At 42.6% G+C, this 13,921-nt stretch overlaps 1 protein-coding gene across 1 annotated transcript in view; it reads right to left on the reverse strand.

The window, feature by feature from the left end:
* The window catches only part of LOC148015629 (uncharacterized), a 133,199-nt gene extending 132,482 nt beyond the window's left edge, over positions 1-717 (reverse strand). Inside the window, exon 1 of the mRNA XM_087665605.1 lies at positions 533-717. Within this exon, the coding sequence (XP_087521731.1) occupies positions 533-601 (69 nt within the window). The 5' untranslated portion in view covers positions 602-717. The remainder of the gene's footprint in view (positions 1-532) is intronic.
* Between the last annotated feature and the right edge of the window lie 13,204 nt (positions 718-13,921).

Consider the following 13,921-nt stretch of genomic DNA (forward strand, 5'->3'; position numbering starts at 1 on the left):
TGACCCAGTCCATCATATTGTAACGGTACACAAAGGACACTAGTGAGTGTTGGAGGAGTGTTGCTGCTGTTGTCGATGATTGTGAACGATTGAAGGTCGATCGCTGTTACTGTAAGAATAGTTCCAACGTTGAAAACAAGAAGAAACAACAAAGACCAGTCAAACTTCTCTCTCATGCTCTGATTGTGGTGCTGAAATGTCGTTAGTATCTCTTGTTCATTGAGATTATTAAATGTGGGATTAACTGCATCTAGCATGGCCGAGGCAGCAGAGAAGGGAATTCCCCCTCCCATACCTCAAGGCATTAGAGTGAAATTGAAGCCTCAAAGGTCACAAGAGAAGCAAAAGAGGGCAGCTGATCGCCATAGCCATGCATTCGAGATTGCAGAGGTTGATTGGTGCGAAAGAACAGAACACGGAGGAAAAGAGTGATATGCGACGCAACATTGGCTTGCAATTGAAGAGTTCAAGCAATAAGCGTGTATAGTCCAGAGACAAAACCAATCAATGTATGGGAAAATGAGAGGAGCACCTGAGGAAAGGAACCGAGTCCGGCAGCCTGGTGATGATGAGCGTTGATTGTGGTGGACTGCAGCGCCATGGCCGAGAATCAGAGAAGGACCCTACCCTCGCCCCCCCTCCAGCTTCTAGCTGGACTGAGGACCTTGTGTATTGTTATTCTTTCTCGCCCATCTTCATCGATCAAGGGACTGGATGTTGGTTCCACCTTGGCAGTTGCCCTTTGGCTCCCCTCTCCCACGTCAGCCTCCAGCATAGCACGTGCCAGCCACAAAAATTCGTTCCTTCATCCACCACTCGTCGTGAGTCGTGTGCACTTTTTCCTTCGTGTTGCAGGAGTGTATTCCCATGCGCGGGGAGGGAGACATCGACTCCCTTTCATTTTTTTGACATGAGAGAGTGAACCTATGTCTCCACTTTTCCTGTCTGGTGCAGGAGTGCATTCCCATGCGCGGGGAGGAAGACATCGACTCCCTTTCATTTTTTTGACAAGAGAGAACTAGTCATGTGACCATTTGAACCTATGTCTCCACGGATCCAAATTGCCTAAGTCACTAAAACTATACCACTAATGCAATTGAAGAATGACGTGTGCAAATGGATAGGGGACATTAAGCAATTGGCCACATTACCTCATATCTTGATTAGTCGTCGATGGTACTAGGAAGACCATGTGTTAGTCTTGGACACCTTGGTGTCGTTTTTGCTTTATTGAACTTATATAATATAACACCAATATTAGAGTCCATGAATTTGTGCACATGTGAAGGCTCAAAGCTCACAGCCTACGTGTTTTCTTTTTTATACCCTTTCCTATCAAAACAATGTGCATTCTTTTTTGTTTTTACCCTATAACAAGGGCTCCCTATCACCAAGAGAGATTTGGGAAGAAATAATAAAAATGCAATATTCTTCCCAAGGGTAGGCCATTAGCCCCTAGGATACAAGAATCCATTCTCAACTCAATTAAACAACCTGAGACAACAAAAAGCATTCTTGTATCAAAAATAAGGAGCATTGTAGTGACATGTACAGGCTTTTGAAACTTTTACCAATACATCAAAACATAAGATAAACAAGCATTAAATGAGCATAAAGGCTAAAGGCTTCCATATAAGTATTTGAAAGAGAAACACTAAAGGCAATCTATATCTCATCTATATCAATACTTTATACAACTAGTATGCAAGCAAGTGGATGGAGGCATGCAATCCCTCTATAATATCATCAAGCCTAAATGCATAGATCCCAAGCTTGCAAACTTCAATGACAAGTAATGTTAAATGATGTTTTTTTTTGGAGGTCCCTTCAGTAATACAAGTTGTTGTCTCAAGCACATATTACTTCAATAAGAATGTTAAGAAAGGTTGATTACATCACCCAACTATGAATGTTAAATATTGTTTTTTTTTGCGGTCCCTTTGGTAATACAAGTTGTTGTCTCAAGCACATATTACTTCAATAAGAGTGTTAAGAAAGGTTGATTGCATCACCTAGTTATGCTAAATTCACTTCAGCAACTCTCAATAGACAATCTTGAAAATAAAGTAAGCACACAAAAATGGTGGAGTTTGGGACTTGCCATTATACAATTGATTAGGATGTGGACCCTAAAATATCAGAAGGTGAAGAAGAAGATGTCATCAAACTAAAGAGTGAAGATGGAGTTGCACTGACATGAATTGAACTCAAATTTTGCACTTTGTGAGACAAAATGTTCTACATGCTGCTTTTGAAAGTAGAAAATTGTGAGTTGGCCTATTAAGCATATTCAAGTACTCAATGGGAAGTTGGACTTGCAAAATGTGCCTAGAAAACCAAGAATTTCATGTCATGTTGTCATTAGCCAAAGAAGTTGAATAACACAAATATGTATACAAGAAGTACATACAATCTAAGCATGAACTATCTTTAAATGTCTACAAACATGAAAGTCTTATGAATCAGAATAACAAAAAATTTAAGCATGTACTTGCTTTGAGCTTCTACAAATGGAATCATGAAAGTGGAGCTCTCTAAAGAACATCATGAAAATTTTAAAAAATCTATCATTTGTCACCAATAAGCCATATCTTCATCTCTTTTGATATAGAAAACCAAGGAATAGAAGAACAACAAGAACTGCACACATGACATGATCTATGACAACATCGCTGTGATATCTCATGTCTACGAGTTGAAACCTTACATGATCTCTATTTCTTTTGAGATTTCATGTGTATGTCTATGGGATGTGCCTGTCAATGTCCATGATAGTTATACTTGATCTGCCAATGTATGTTGGGAGTTTTAAAGTCATTTCACATATCAATTGCGTTCGAATATATCATGTATACCTTGCGAGGTATCTAAATAGCCACTTCAATATCCAAGGCTAAATTTTGAGTGAGGTTTGAAGTGTCTAATGCCTCCAAGAATGTTGGAACTAAAACTCAGGGAAACTAGGGTCAAACACAAGGGAGAACTTCATAGTATATGTGTGGATGCACGTACTCTACAAAATTGGGTGAGATTTGGGACTATTATACTACTATTATATAGGGAATTGCAGGGCTGAAGTGTTATGATTAGAGTTGGCATAGGATTTTACCTTAATTTAGGTCCTATCCCTTACATATTGAGTACTCAAAAAGAGGGTTTTTGCGAACAAATTTGAATCTCTATTTTCCTACTATTGTAGGTGAAAGAATGCAAGGATTTTATGCTGAAATTACATGGGTTTTGAAGTTTTTATTCATCGAGTACACTGTTCTTTGGGCTGATTTGATTCAAATGTGTCATAGTGCTATATTGGGCCTATTTTAAGGCTCTACATGCATTGTTTATGTAGAAATTGGTCTACTATTGTCACTAAGGCTTTTGGATTAAAGTGTTTATATTTGAGCTATCCACCTAGAAGTATTGTTTGGCTACTCTATTGTCTTGGTCACAAGGTTGTAAGTATGGAAATTATAGTGAAGTTATATAGAGATTAAAGCAATGGATCTGCAAGTAATTCAATATATTGTTTGATTTCTCTCTTGCATATTTATTTGCCTACATTTTCTTTTGTCTCTCATCTGTCAAATCATATTCTTAAGACCTTGGTGGTTTTAGGCTTGACAGTCCTAAAAGGTGAGAAGGATCAAAGCTTGCACGCGAGCTATGGCGGGAGAGCAAGAGCAAGAAAGAGAGAGACAAGAAATGGGAACTCCAACAATCACAATGTGTGACCGGGCCTTCCTTTATTCAAACTGTCACTAAAAGAATAAAGAATAAAGTGACGTGACGGGCGCCCGCCACCTACAGTGTGCAGTGGCGGGTACTGTCAGTGTAGTAATACACGGGGCGACACGGCGGAGGCGCCTTTACCCCCAACAACCTCCCACTTAAAGGCGAATCTGCCCTAGTGAGAGAGAAAAGAAAAAAGAAAAGACAGTACAAATGTATATAGGTACAAGGGATGAGTAAAGGTGACATCTCATCCAACGCCCATCAACCTCCTGAGGAAGGCAAAGCGCTCAGTAGTGAGGCTCTTCGTGAGCAGATCTGCAGGATTCTCGTCAGTGGAGATCTTGACAAGATCAACAGACCTGTCCTCCACGACACCAAGTATGAAGTGATACCTCACCTCAATGTGTTTCGTCTTCGCATGGAAGACCGGATTCTTAGCCAACTGAATGGCACTCATAGAATCTGAATGCAGTGTAGGTGTAGCATCAATCCCAAGGTCAGCAACTAGACGGCCTAACCATATGGCCTCCTTGCAAGCCTCAGTGGCTGCAACATACTCAGCCTCAGTGGTAGACAAAGCCGTACACTTCTGAACCCTGGACATCCAAGAGACAGCCCCTCCAGCATGGGTGAATACATAGCCAGAAGTGGACTTCCTACTATCTGCATGTCCTGCATAATCGGAGTCAGTGTACCCCACGACCCCTGTATCCTGGCTGCCATAGCAAATACACATATCTGCTGTGCCCTTCAGGTACCTCATGATACCCTTCACGGCATCCCAATGTCTGCTGCCAGGTGTAGCCATATAGCGTGCCACAACACCAACTGCATGTGCAATATCTGGACGAGTGGCTATCATGGCATACATCAAACTGCCCACAGCTGAAGCATAAGGGATCTTGGCCATCTCGGCCCTCTGCTCATCTGTCTATGGACAATCGGCCTGTGATACCTTCACATAAGAAGGTAATGGACAGCCAATAGGCTTTATGTCCTACATGCGGAAGCGCTCAAGGACTTTATGAATGTACTCCCGCTGTGAGAGATACAAAAGCCCCTGATGCCTATCGCGCTTAATGCGCATCCCAAGTATATGTGAGGCCTGTCCAAATCCTTCATCTCAAAGCTCTTCTTCAGCTGAGATTTAAGAGCATCTAGCTCATCATGAGCTTTCCCTGCTATCAGCATATCATCAACATAGAGTACCAAGATAAGCAAACTGCCATCACGGGCTTTCTTCGTGTAAAGACACGGATCCATAGCACTCCTGTTGTAGCCCTGTGACTGCATAAAGGCATCAAACTTATGATACCATTCCCTAGGTGCCTGCTTCAAGCCATACAAGCTCTTCTTCGACTTGCACACTAGGTGCTCCTTGCCAGGTTCTGCAAAGCCCTTAGGCTGATCCATATAGATCTCATCATGCAAGTCCCCATATAGAAAAGCCGTCTTGACATCCATCTGATATAGATCTAAGTCAAGCTGTGCAACCAAAGCCAAGACTAAGCGCAGGGTGGTCATCTTAACCACAGGAGAGAAGACCTCATCAAAATCCACACCATGTTCCTACTTAAAACCCTTTGCTACCAATCTAGCCTTGTATGCCGGCTTGGGGTGTCCAACAGTACTTTTCAGCTTGTACACCCACTTGCATGGCAAAGCCTTCTTGCCCTTAGGCAAGGCAACCAAATCCCAAGTCTCATTCTTATGCAGGGAGTCTATCTCAGACTGCATAGCCCTCTCCCAGGAGTGACGGTCATCCCTGCGCATAGCCTCATCATAAGTGAAAGGCTCTCCTGCATCTGTAACCAAAACATAATGCATAGAGGGCTGAAATCTGTCAGGTGGACGTCTGTCTCTAGCAGACCGTCTCACCGCAGGCTCTGCTGCCTGTCTAACTGCTTGTCCAACACCCTGGCCCTGTGGAGGAACTGCTGCAGGCTGTACTACTGGCTGTGCTGGAGCTCTAGGCTCCTCCTGAAAGATCACTCTACGAATCTCAACCACCTTCTCAGGCTGCCTGTGCATCTTGTCTTCATGGAAGACGACATCATGGCTGCGTACTATTTTCTGCGCCTACGGATCCCATAGGCGATAGCCCATCTCTCCTGACTCACCATAGCCAAGGAATATGCATTTAATGCTCTTTGGATCCAATTTACTCCTCTTTTCCTTGGGAACATGGCAGAATGCCTCACATCCAAAGACACGGAGATGCGCATAAGAGGGTGGCTTACCAGCCCAAACTTCCTCTGCAACCTGGAAATCCAATCCACTAGAAGGCGATCGGTTTATGACATGCACTGCCGTACTAACTGCCTCAGCCCAAAAGCTCTGTGGTAGGCCTGCATGGCTAAGCATAGAGCGGGCACGCTCCTGAATAGTCATGTTCATGCGCTCAGCCAAACCATTTTGGGCGGGGGTGTAAGGAGCGGTCAACTGACGCTTAATACCCCTGTCATCACAAAACTGCTCAAAAGCACGTGAGACATATTCTCCCCCATTGTCAGTCCTAAGGCATTTCAGCCTATACCCAGTCTGGTTCTCAACAAGAGCAAGCCAATGCTGAAAGACTGCCAAGACATCAGACTTTTGCTTTATGGGATAAGCCCACACTTTCCTAGAAAAATCATCAATGAAGGTAACAAAGTACTTCGCGCCACCCACAGACATACACGGCATGGGCCCACAAACATCTCAATGCACCAAAGCCAAGGGCTCATTCATGCATGGCCTACCCGATTTCTTATGCGTAGACCTATTCTGCTTACCATAAAGACAATGATCACACGAGTCAAAACGTGCATAGTCCAAAGGCGGAAGATACTGCAAACCAGATAACATTTTCATTCCCTTCAAAGACATATGCCCCAAACGGGCATGCCAAAGTGATACATGTGGGATAGATCTTACTGCCAAAACATGGTCTACAGAAGACCCAGATACAACAAGAGGATAGAGGCTGCCAGCCTTGGCGCCTCTAGCAAGCACAAGTCTGCCTTTGGTAATTTTCCACGCAGAATCCCCAAAACAGACATGAAACCCTGCATCATCCAACTGTCCTGCAGACATAAGATTGCGCATAAGCGCAGGTACATGACGTACATCCCTAAGCAAAAAGGAACTGCCAATGGAAAACTGCAACTGAATATCTCCACAGCCCACAATATCAAGAGACCTGTCATCTCCAAGTCTGACTGATCCAGATACAGTACGGTAAGAGTGAAACCACTCACGATAAGGTGTCACATGGAAGGACGCACCTGAATCCAATAACCAGCACTGTGCATACATACTAGGTGTCTCAGTCAAGTGTGAAGCATCAGAAGAACTAGCTGCAAGTATGAACTCATCACTACCATCGGAATCCTCGGTCTACATGACATTAATTTCTTCAATCTTGACGTTGGACTTCGCAGGTACTATGCTGCGATCAGAGGACTTCTCCTGCACTTTCTCTTTGCCTTATCCTTGAGCTTCTCATTGAGCAACTCATGACACTGTGGTCTAATATGGCCCTTTTTCCCACAATGATGACAAGTGACATTTGCATTGCGCCCACGCGACTTACTACGCGACTTGCCACGAGATTTAGACCGACCCTTCTGCGAGTCACGGCCTCGGCCATTACCACGGTCATACCTGTCATTCCTGCCTCTAACTGTCAAAGCATGACTACCATGAGAGGCATCCAAGTTTTTGCGATTCACCTCTTCCTGAAGAAGAGCACTCTCAACATCTGCCAAATTTAGAGTAGCACTAGAGGCACATAGGGCCGTGCGGAATACATCCCATGACTCATTCAGAGTCCCAAGCAAGAAAAGAGGAGTTACTTCTTCTCCAAAGGTGATATCCTGCGAAGTCAGGTTCTTCAGTATAGCATGGAACTGGCTCAAGTGAGCAGACATAGTCACATTATCCTTCATGTGCAGATCCATAAGCTGCTTCAACCAGTACATCTGACTCGCCGGACTTTCTTATCATAAAGATTCTTGATCTTATTCCATAGATCCCATGCACTCTATGCTTCCTCAAATACATTATAATGTACCTGTTCAGTGAGAGACAATACAATCGTGGACTTGCATAGCTCATCAAGTTCAAGCCAGTCGTCATTGTCCATTGTTTCAGGCTGCTCCCCACTCAACCGAAGTGGCTTAATCTGAGATTTCTGCACCAAGACTTGCCAAATTTGACTCTTCCAGTAAGAGTAGTTGGTACCATCCAACTTTGTAATGTTAAAGATGGCACTATCATGCGAAGATGACGCCATTATGCAAGCTGGAAATGCCCAAACAGTCCAAAATTGCTTGCTATTTTACTGCAGAAACTGCCCAAAAATGACCAAAACGGGGTCCAAAGGGCGAGCAGAGTGTGCCAAAAGTTGCTGCCCACTTAGTACTAGGTGCGGTACACCAAATCAGGATATTTCAGCATGAAAAGTACACCTCAGTCCACCAATAACTGCTTGCTGTAATAAATTGCAGGTATGTAGTCTAGAGAGCAAACTGTCCCAAAATAGGATCCAATGTCAAGCAAACAATGCTAGGTCCAAAGCCGGCATAATACGGACATAAGCAAGGCCAATGATAGTGAAAAGAACATGAGCTCAACATCGAAGCATGTCAAAATAACATCTGCCAGTGAAAGGCACACCCCCAGACACTCTAGGCAAGGTGTTCCTGTAACTGCCAAAAACCTGACACAAATAGGTGTCTGGTGAAAGAGAAAGATCCAAATATGAGACTCAACTCATAAGCATCCTGTGAACCAAGAGTACATCAATGCATATCCATAAAGATCGGAGTATGATCCCAAAGTCTCAATGCGTATGTAGCTGCTCAAGACATAAACTGCTCCAAATACATGTAAGTGCTCCAATAGCATGCAACTGTCAAAGGTCAAGCAAGCATGTAAAATGCTCCCACTGGCACAAAAGGCATACAAAGCGAGCTCAGAAGCTCAAACAACCCAAGAGAAAGCACCAGTGATAAGTGACCCTGTCAATGCATCAAGCGCATCCAAGAGAGCATGACATACATGAAGCACCAATCGTATTAACCATGAAGCAATACATAAGCCCAAATAAGCTCTCGGTCAACTCAATGACATTCAAATAGCAACCAAGATCAGTGATCAAGTAAGCCGGGAATGCTCAAATACATCCAAATCCAAGCTCCAAATGTCGGTATGGCATACACGAACCAAATAGCATATGTCACGAACCAAAGCATGTAATGCAAAAGCCTAACTGTCAAGCAGAGACATGAGGCATAGGCGGTCCACGAGCATGCCTAGTCGGTCCAAATGCCAGTGAAGACGGAGCTAATGCGAAGCTCAAAAGCATCCCATAATCTCATACATATGCTCCAAGTCGTCCCCAAATGTCAGAGACATCATGCCAAAGCTCAAAGCATACATCCGGTATCGGTAGGTAAGTGCCAAAGCATGTAAAGTACCTTCAGCCCATTGTTATTCCAACATGTATTTACTGTTCTAAACAGTAGATTTCAGCCCCGTATTCAAGCCAAAATCACTCCAAGTCGTCCCCAAATGTCAGAGACATCATGCCAAAGCTCAAAGCATACATCTGGTATCGGTAGGTAAGTGCCAAAGCATGTAAAGTACCTTCAGCCCACTGTTATTCCAGCATGTATTTACTATTCTAAACAATAGATTTCAGTCCCAAATTCAAGCCAAAATCATGGTCAAACCAAATGCATACATCCCCAATACATCCGGGTAGGAAGTAGACCGCATACGGGCATCAAATAGCTCCAATGGAATGAGGCATAAGCAACAAATGTCAGTGTCAGGGGTGCTGCCCTGTTTCCAGCACTGTTATGCAGTGAATGACAGTTTCAAAACTGAGAATGATCAGCTCCCAACCTCAATGTCAAGCCAAAGCATCAAAATGACATCCAAAAATGGCTCAAATGCCCTCCAAATACCCCAATGATGAGTGCTCCATGAGCAACAAAGCATTCATCTGTAAAACGTGGAGGTCAAAGTCTGAAAATGGGTGCCATATTCAGCGTGTTGAGGCCTGGAGTCCTGCTTTAATCACGTGGCTGAATGTTGAGTGTGGGGGGGCTCAATGATGGCCCAAGGTAGGCACATACCAAGCCATGAAGGCCCAATGCAAAGGGGAGGGAAGATATGAGCTATGGAGCTCAAGAAGAGTGGCTGCCCTTTGTTCCTGCCCTGTTTCAAACTGAGAATACACTCAAATGCCTGCAAATGCTGAAGCAATACCTCAAGGGCAAGGCCCTGATGAAGCTCAAGAAGGCCGGGATGGAGCTCGGGAAGCCGGGGAGAGTCGGGAGCTCAAGAGGTCGGCTATGGCTGCCGGGATGGAGACCTAATGCATGAAGCGAGTCGATGCGAAGGTCGGGAAGCATCGAGTCGAGCTTGAGCAAGAGAATGCCAAGCTCTGATACCAGTTGAAAGGTGAGAAGGATCGAAGCTTGCACGCGAGCTATGGCGGGAGAGCAAGAGCAAGAAAGAGAGAGACAAGAAATGGGAACTCCAACAGTCACAATGTGTGACCGGGCCTTCCTTTATTCAAATTGTCACTAAAAGAATAAAGAATAAAGTAACGTGACGGGCGCCCGCCACCTACAGTGTGCAGTGGCGGGTACTGTCAGTGTAGTAATACACAGGGCGGCACAGCGGAGGCGCCTTTACCCCCAACAAGTCCCCCCAACATTTGGTGAACACGATGTGAAAGGCACACTCCATAGTTGAAAGATGGGAGACCAAACTAAAGAGGTTGTCAAAGCAAGAGATATCAAGGATTTCATACGCACTTATGAGATGATCAAACATGAAGAGGTGGTTACCAAAACTTTGTAATAAGTAATTGCGAAGATGAAGAAATTTGATGAGAGCAATATATCTAGGTTTCTACATATTTATGCAAAAAAACTAGAGATAGCCAGTGTTTCAGCTAATGATATGCCTCAATATTTTAATAGGATTATGGATTATGAGCTATGAACCCAAACAAATGCAATTTACACAAAGCATGGATGGACTTGGGTCGCAATTCCAAGAAAGCCCTAAAAGATAAATATTACATTAGGAATGCTAACAAGGTTATGAAAATGTATTTTCTTGAGTGGGTTGACTTGCCAAAGGGCTTTCTACTTCAAAATTGCAAAGGGCATTCAAATAATGTTATAACTAGTTGAGTGCTATAAAGCATTTTACTCTAGAGACAAGGAAGATTATTTTATTCTTTCAAGCTACAAAACCACCATTATAGTTTGAATTGGAAAAACTCTTGGAAGATGATACAACATAGCAGGGTCCTAAGACAAAGTAAAATGATGTTCAAGAAGTTGTTTCTAAATCAATGAAATGGCAGAGAAGAAGGGAGCATTGAACTATGCCTAGGGATATTACTAGTCTATCATGGAGAGCTCTAGTGCTAAGGAAATCGCAGACAATGCCTTTTGTTGTTCCTTCAAAGGATGATGTAATTAATGATCTTATCAAGAATATGTGGGGTTTACATATTATGCTTGCAATACTTAAAGATCCAAAAAGATCAAAAGCTCTAAAGGCTTTGCCTAGGGAATCTTAAATGTATTTGGTGTGATAGTCTACATCATAATCATAGATATGTGATTTGTATAGAGAGGCTTTGTGCAAAAATATGATTTTCTTGTATGAAGGTAAGATTCATGCTAGTCAGATAGGATTGCCCCTTGCGATGAATTTCAAAAAGGGAGGTATGTTGAAAATTCTTGATGATTTATTTATGTGAAATGCCTATCTAGTAGTGGATGTTACAACCTATGGACTCTTGATAGAAGAAGCTTTAGATAATATTGCTAGTTCATGCAAGAAAGCTAAATTTTGAGCTCGTATCATGCAAACTATGGGTAAGGGAAAGTTCCTTTAAAAAAAGTTGAATAATGCATGAGGAATATCATGGAAAAGACTGGAGGGGATTCACCTATGGATTCATATTTAGTTTATGCATATTTGGCAAAGATACAAAATACATATGTTATTGTTAAAGACAAAAAGAAAAGGAAAGACGGTGAACCTAGGACTTCCAAGAGGGTAACTACACTGGGTGGCAAGACTAAGCTTGAGCAGTCTATGTCTTCAGCTAGGCCTACATTAGAACATGCCATGTAGGATATTTAAAAAGAGCAAAAGGGGAAAAAGCAAGAAAATCCAAAGTGCAAAGAACTAGGCTACATGTTGCTTTCAAATATAGAGATTGCAAAATATTTCAAGATTCAAGAGGAGTGTATTCTAAACAATAAAGTTGAATTTACTATGGCAAGATACTTGGCATCACGACGAGGGAGTTTCATGAGGAGATAACATAAATTATCAAAAGAAAGAGACAATTTGTTGGACAGTCATCATATGCTATGATATTGGATGAAGAGGAAACATGTTTACGGGGGGGTATACATGTGATTTGTGAAGAAGATAGAGGTGCTAAAAATGATTGTGAAGAAGCTGAAAATGTCATAATTGACAGTGTAGACACAAGGTAGGCAGTGATTGCAGTAATACAATAAAGGGTATGTGGCCTATGCATTATACAAATGATGATGCTTTAGGTATGACTAGAAGTTTGTATGCAAATGGAAAATGGCCAGTGGATGTTGACCATAGATGGAGAATGCAGGCAACCAATAACTCAGTAGGAGAGTCATATGCGGCCTATCTAAATGTGAAGGTTTCTATAGATGATGTCCAAGATGAGCATCATTTCTTTGTGTAGAATACTTCTTCTTATCCCACAATTCTTAGACAGCCTTACATTACTTCTTCGCATATGGAGACTAAGGTTTTGGATGATACTTTAGATTATACGCCAATCAAGAGCAAAGATCTAATTGTTTGTATATAAATTATGCTAGGCCCAATGCAAAAGTGTTTAGAGAATCGAGTTTTTAGTAATGCAAAACTATGGTGGTGCTAAGAGGAAAAAGCTCTCACCTATCACTATAGGTGCATGTGCTTTTTCTTCACCGTCTTTAGAATTTTCAACAAAAGATTCCATATGTTATCAAAGAGTTGCAAACATGAATATGGTAGTAAGACAATAATTTAATCGGGTTCAAGCACTATCGCCATAAAATGGAGTGCAACCATACTCAGAGTTGACACAGGTGGACATCAACATCCTACTCTGCAATCATCATCTGTTGTACAAAGCTCGACATAGCTACAACAACGAAAAATCATATGCTAAATGTACTTAACAAAATAATCCCAAATGTATATTGCTATATGAAAAACAATAGAACTTTCTCAACAAAGACAAAAAGTAATAACAACATAGTACTCGAGGACAACCAATGAGGGATTACAAAACCTTTATAAACTCAAGACAACCAATGAATATAAGACAATGGCAATACTACTACCAAATGTTGTGACTGAGGATAATACAAGTGTTAGGTGTACTACTAGATACCACTCAAGATGCCAGTCCTCATCAAATGACTATGGCTGAAGGGACACATGAAACTTCTAACATATGAGCATGGGAGCCCTTTTGCCTTCGAATCCTAATTTCCCTTGGATACTTGATCCCTTGATCTCCCTAGATTGTGCAACCATTGATCTTATTGCTCCCTTTCTTATATAGCCTATTACCTACTGTGACATTCTCTCTCTGCCCATATGCCGTGCCAGATGGACTTCACTACCTTTTCACCAGTTGGCTCATTAATGAGTTGTTGGTGGACTTCACTACTACAGCCTTTAACACTAGCACACACGGTGGACTCGGACCCACAAAATTACTCTCACATGTGTCACCTTCATCCTCTATATTGAGCGCATCGTCCTATTGGATCTGGTCTGGGGATAGAGGTGGGGCGATGAGGGTCGGAGATGGGATGGGAGGCAGTAAGGGGTGAGGGGTTTGGTTCTAGTTCGAGTTTATACCTGGACTCGACATTGAAGAGGGCATGGATGTGGTGCCATCGCTTAAGGGAGAGGGCTTTAGACTTGGTCAAGCGGTCCTAGAGTTGGTTAATAGTGGCTACCTTCAGGCTGTCAAAGGTGGTAGCAGAGGGGTCTTCAGAGAGCGGATCATCAAGATTAGGATCTCTACCTCCTTAATCCTTGCTTAGATCACTAGGATTTTGGATTTTTCTCCTAGATTCGTGGAGGATTCTCTCGTGAGTTTGGCCTTAGACTAGAG

Source organism: Lygodium microphyllum, chromosome 24, assembly GCF_053477565.2.
Source record: "Lygodium microphyllum isolate KBCC chromosome 24, Lygodium_microphyllum_v1.1.10, whole genome shotgun sequence".
NCBI classification, from domain to species: Eukaryota; Viridiplantae; Streptophyta; class Polypodiopsida; order Schizaeales; family Lygodiaceae; genus Lygodium; species Lygodium microphyllum.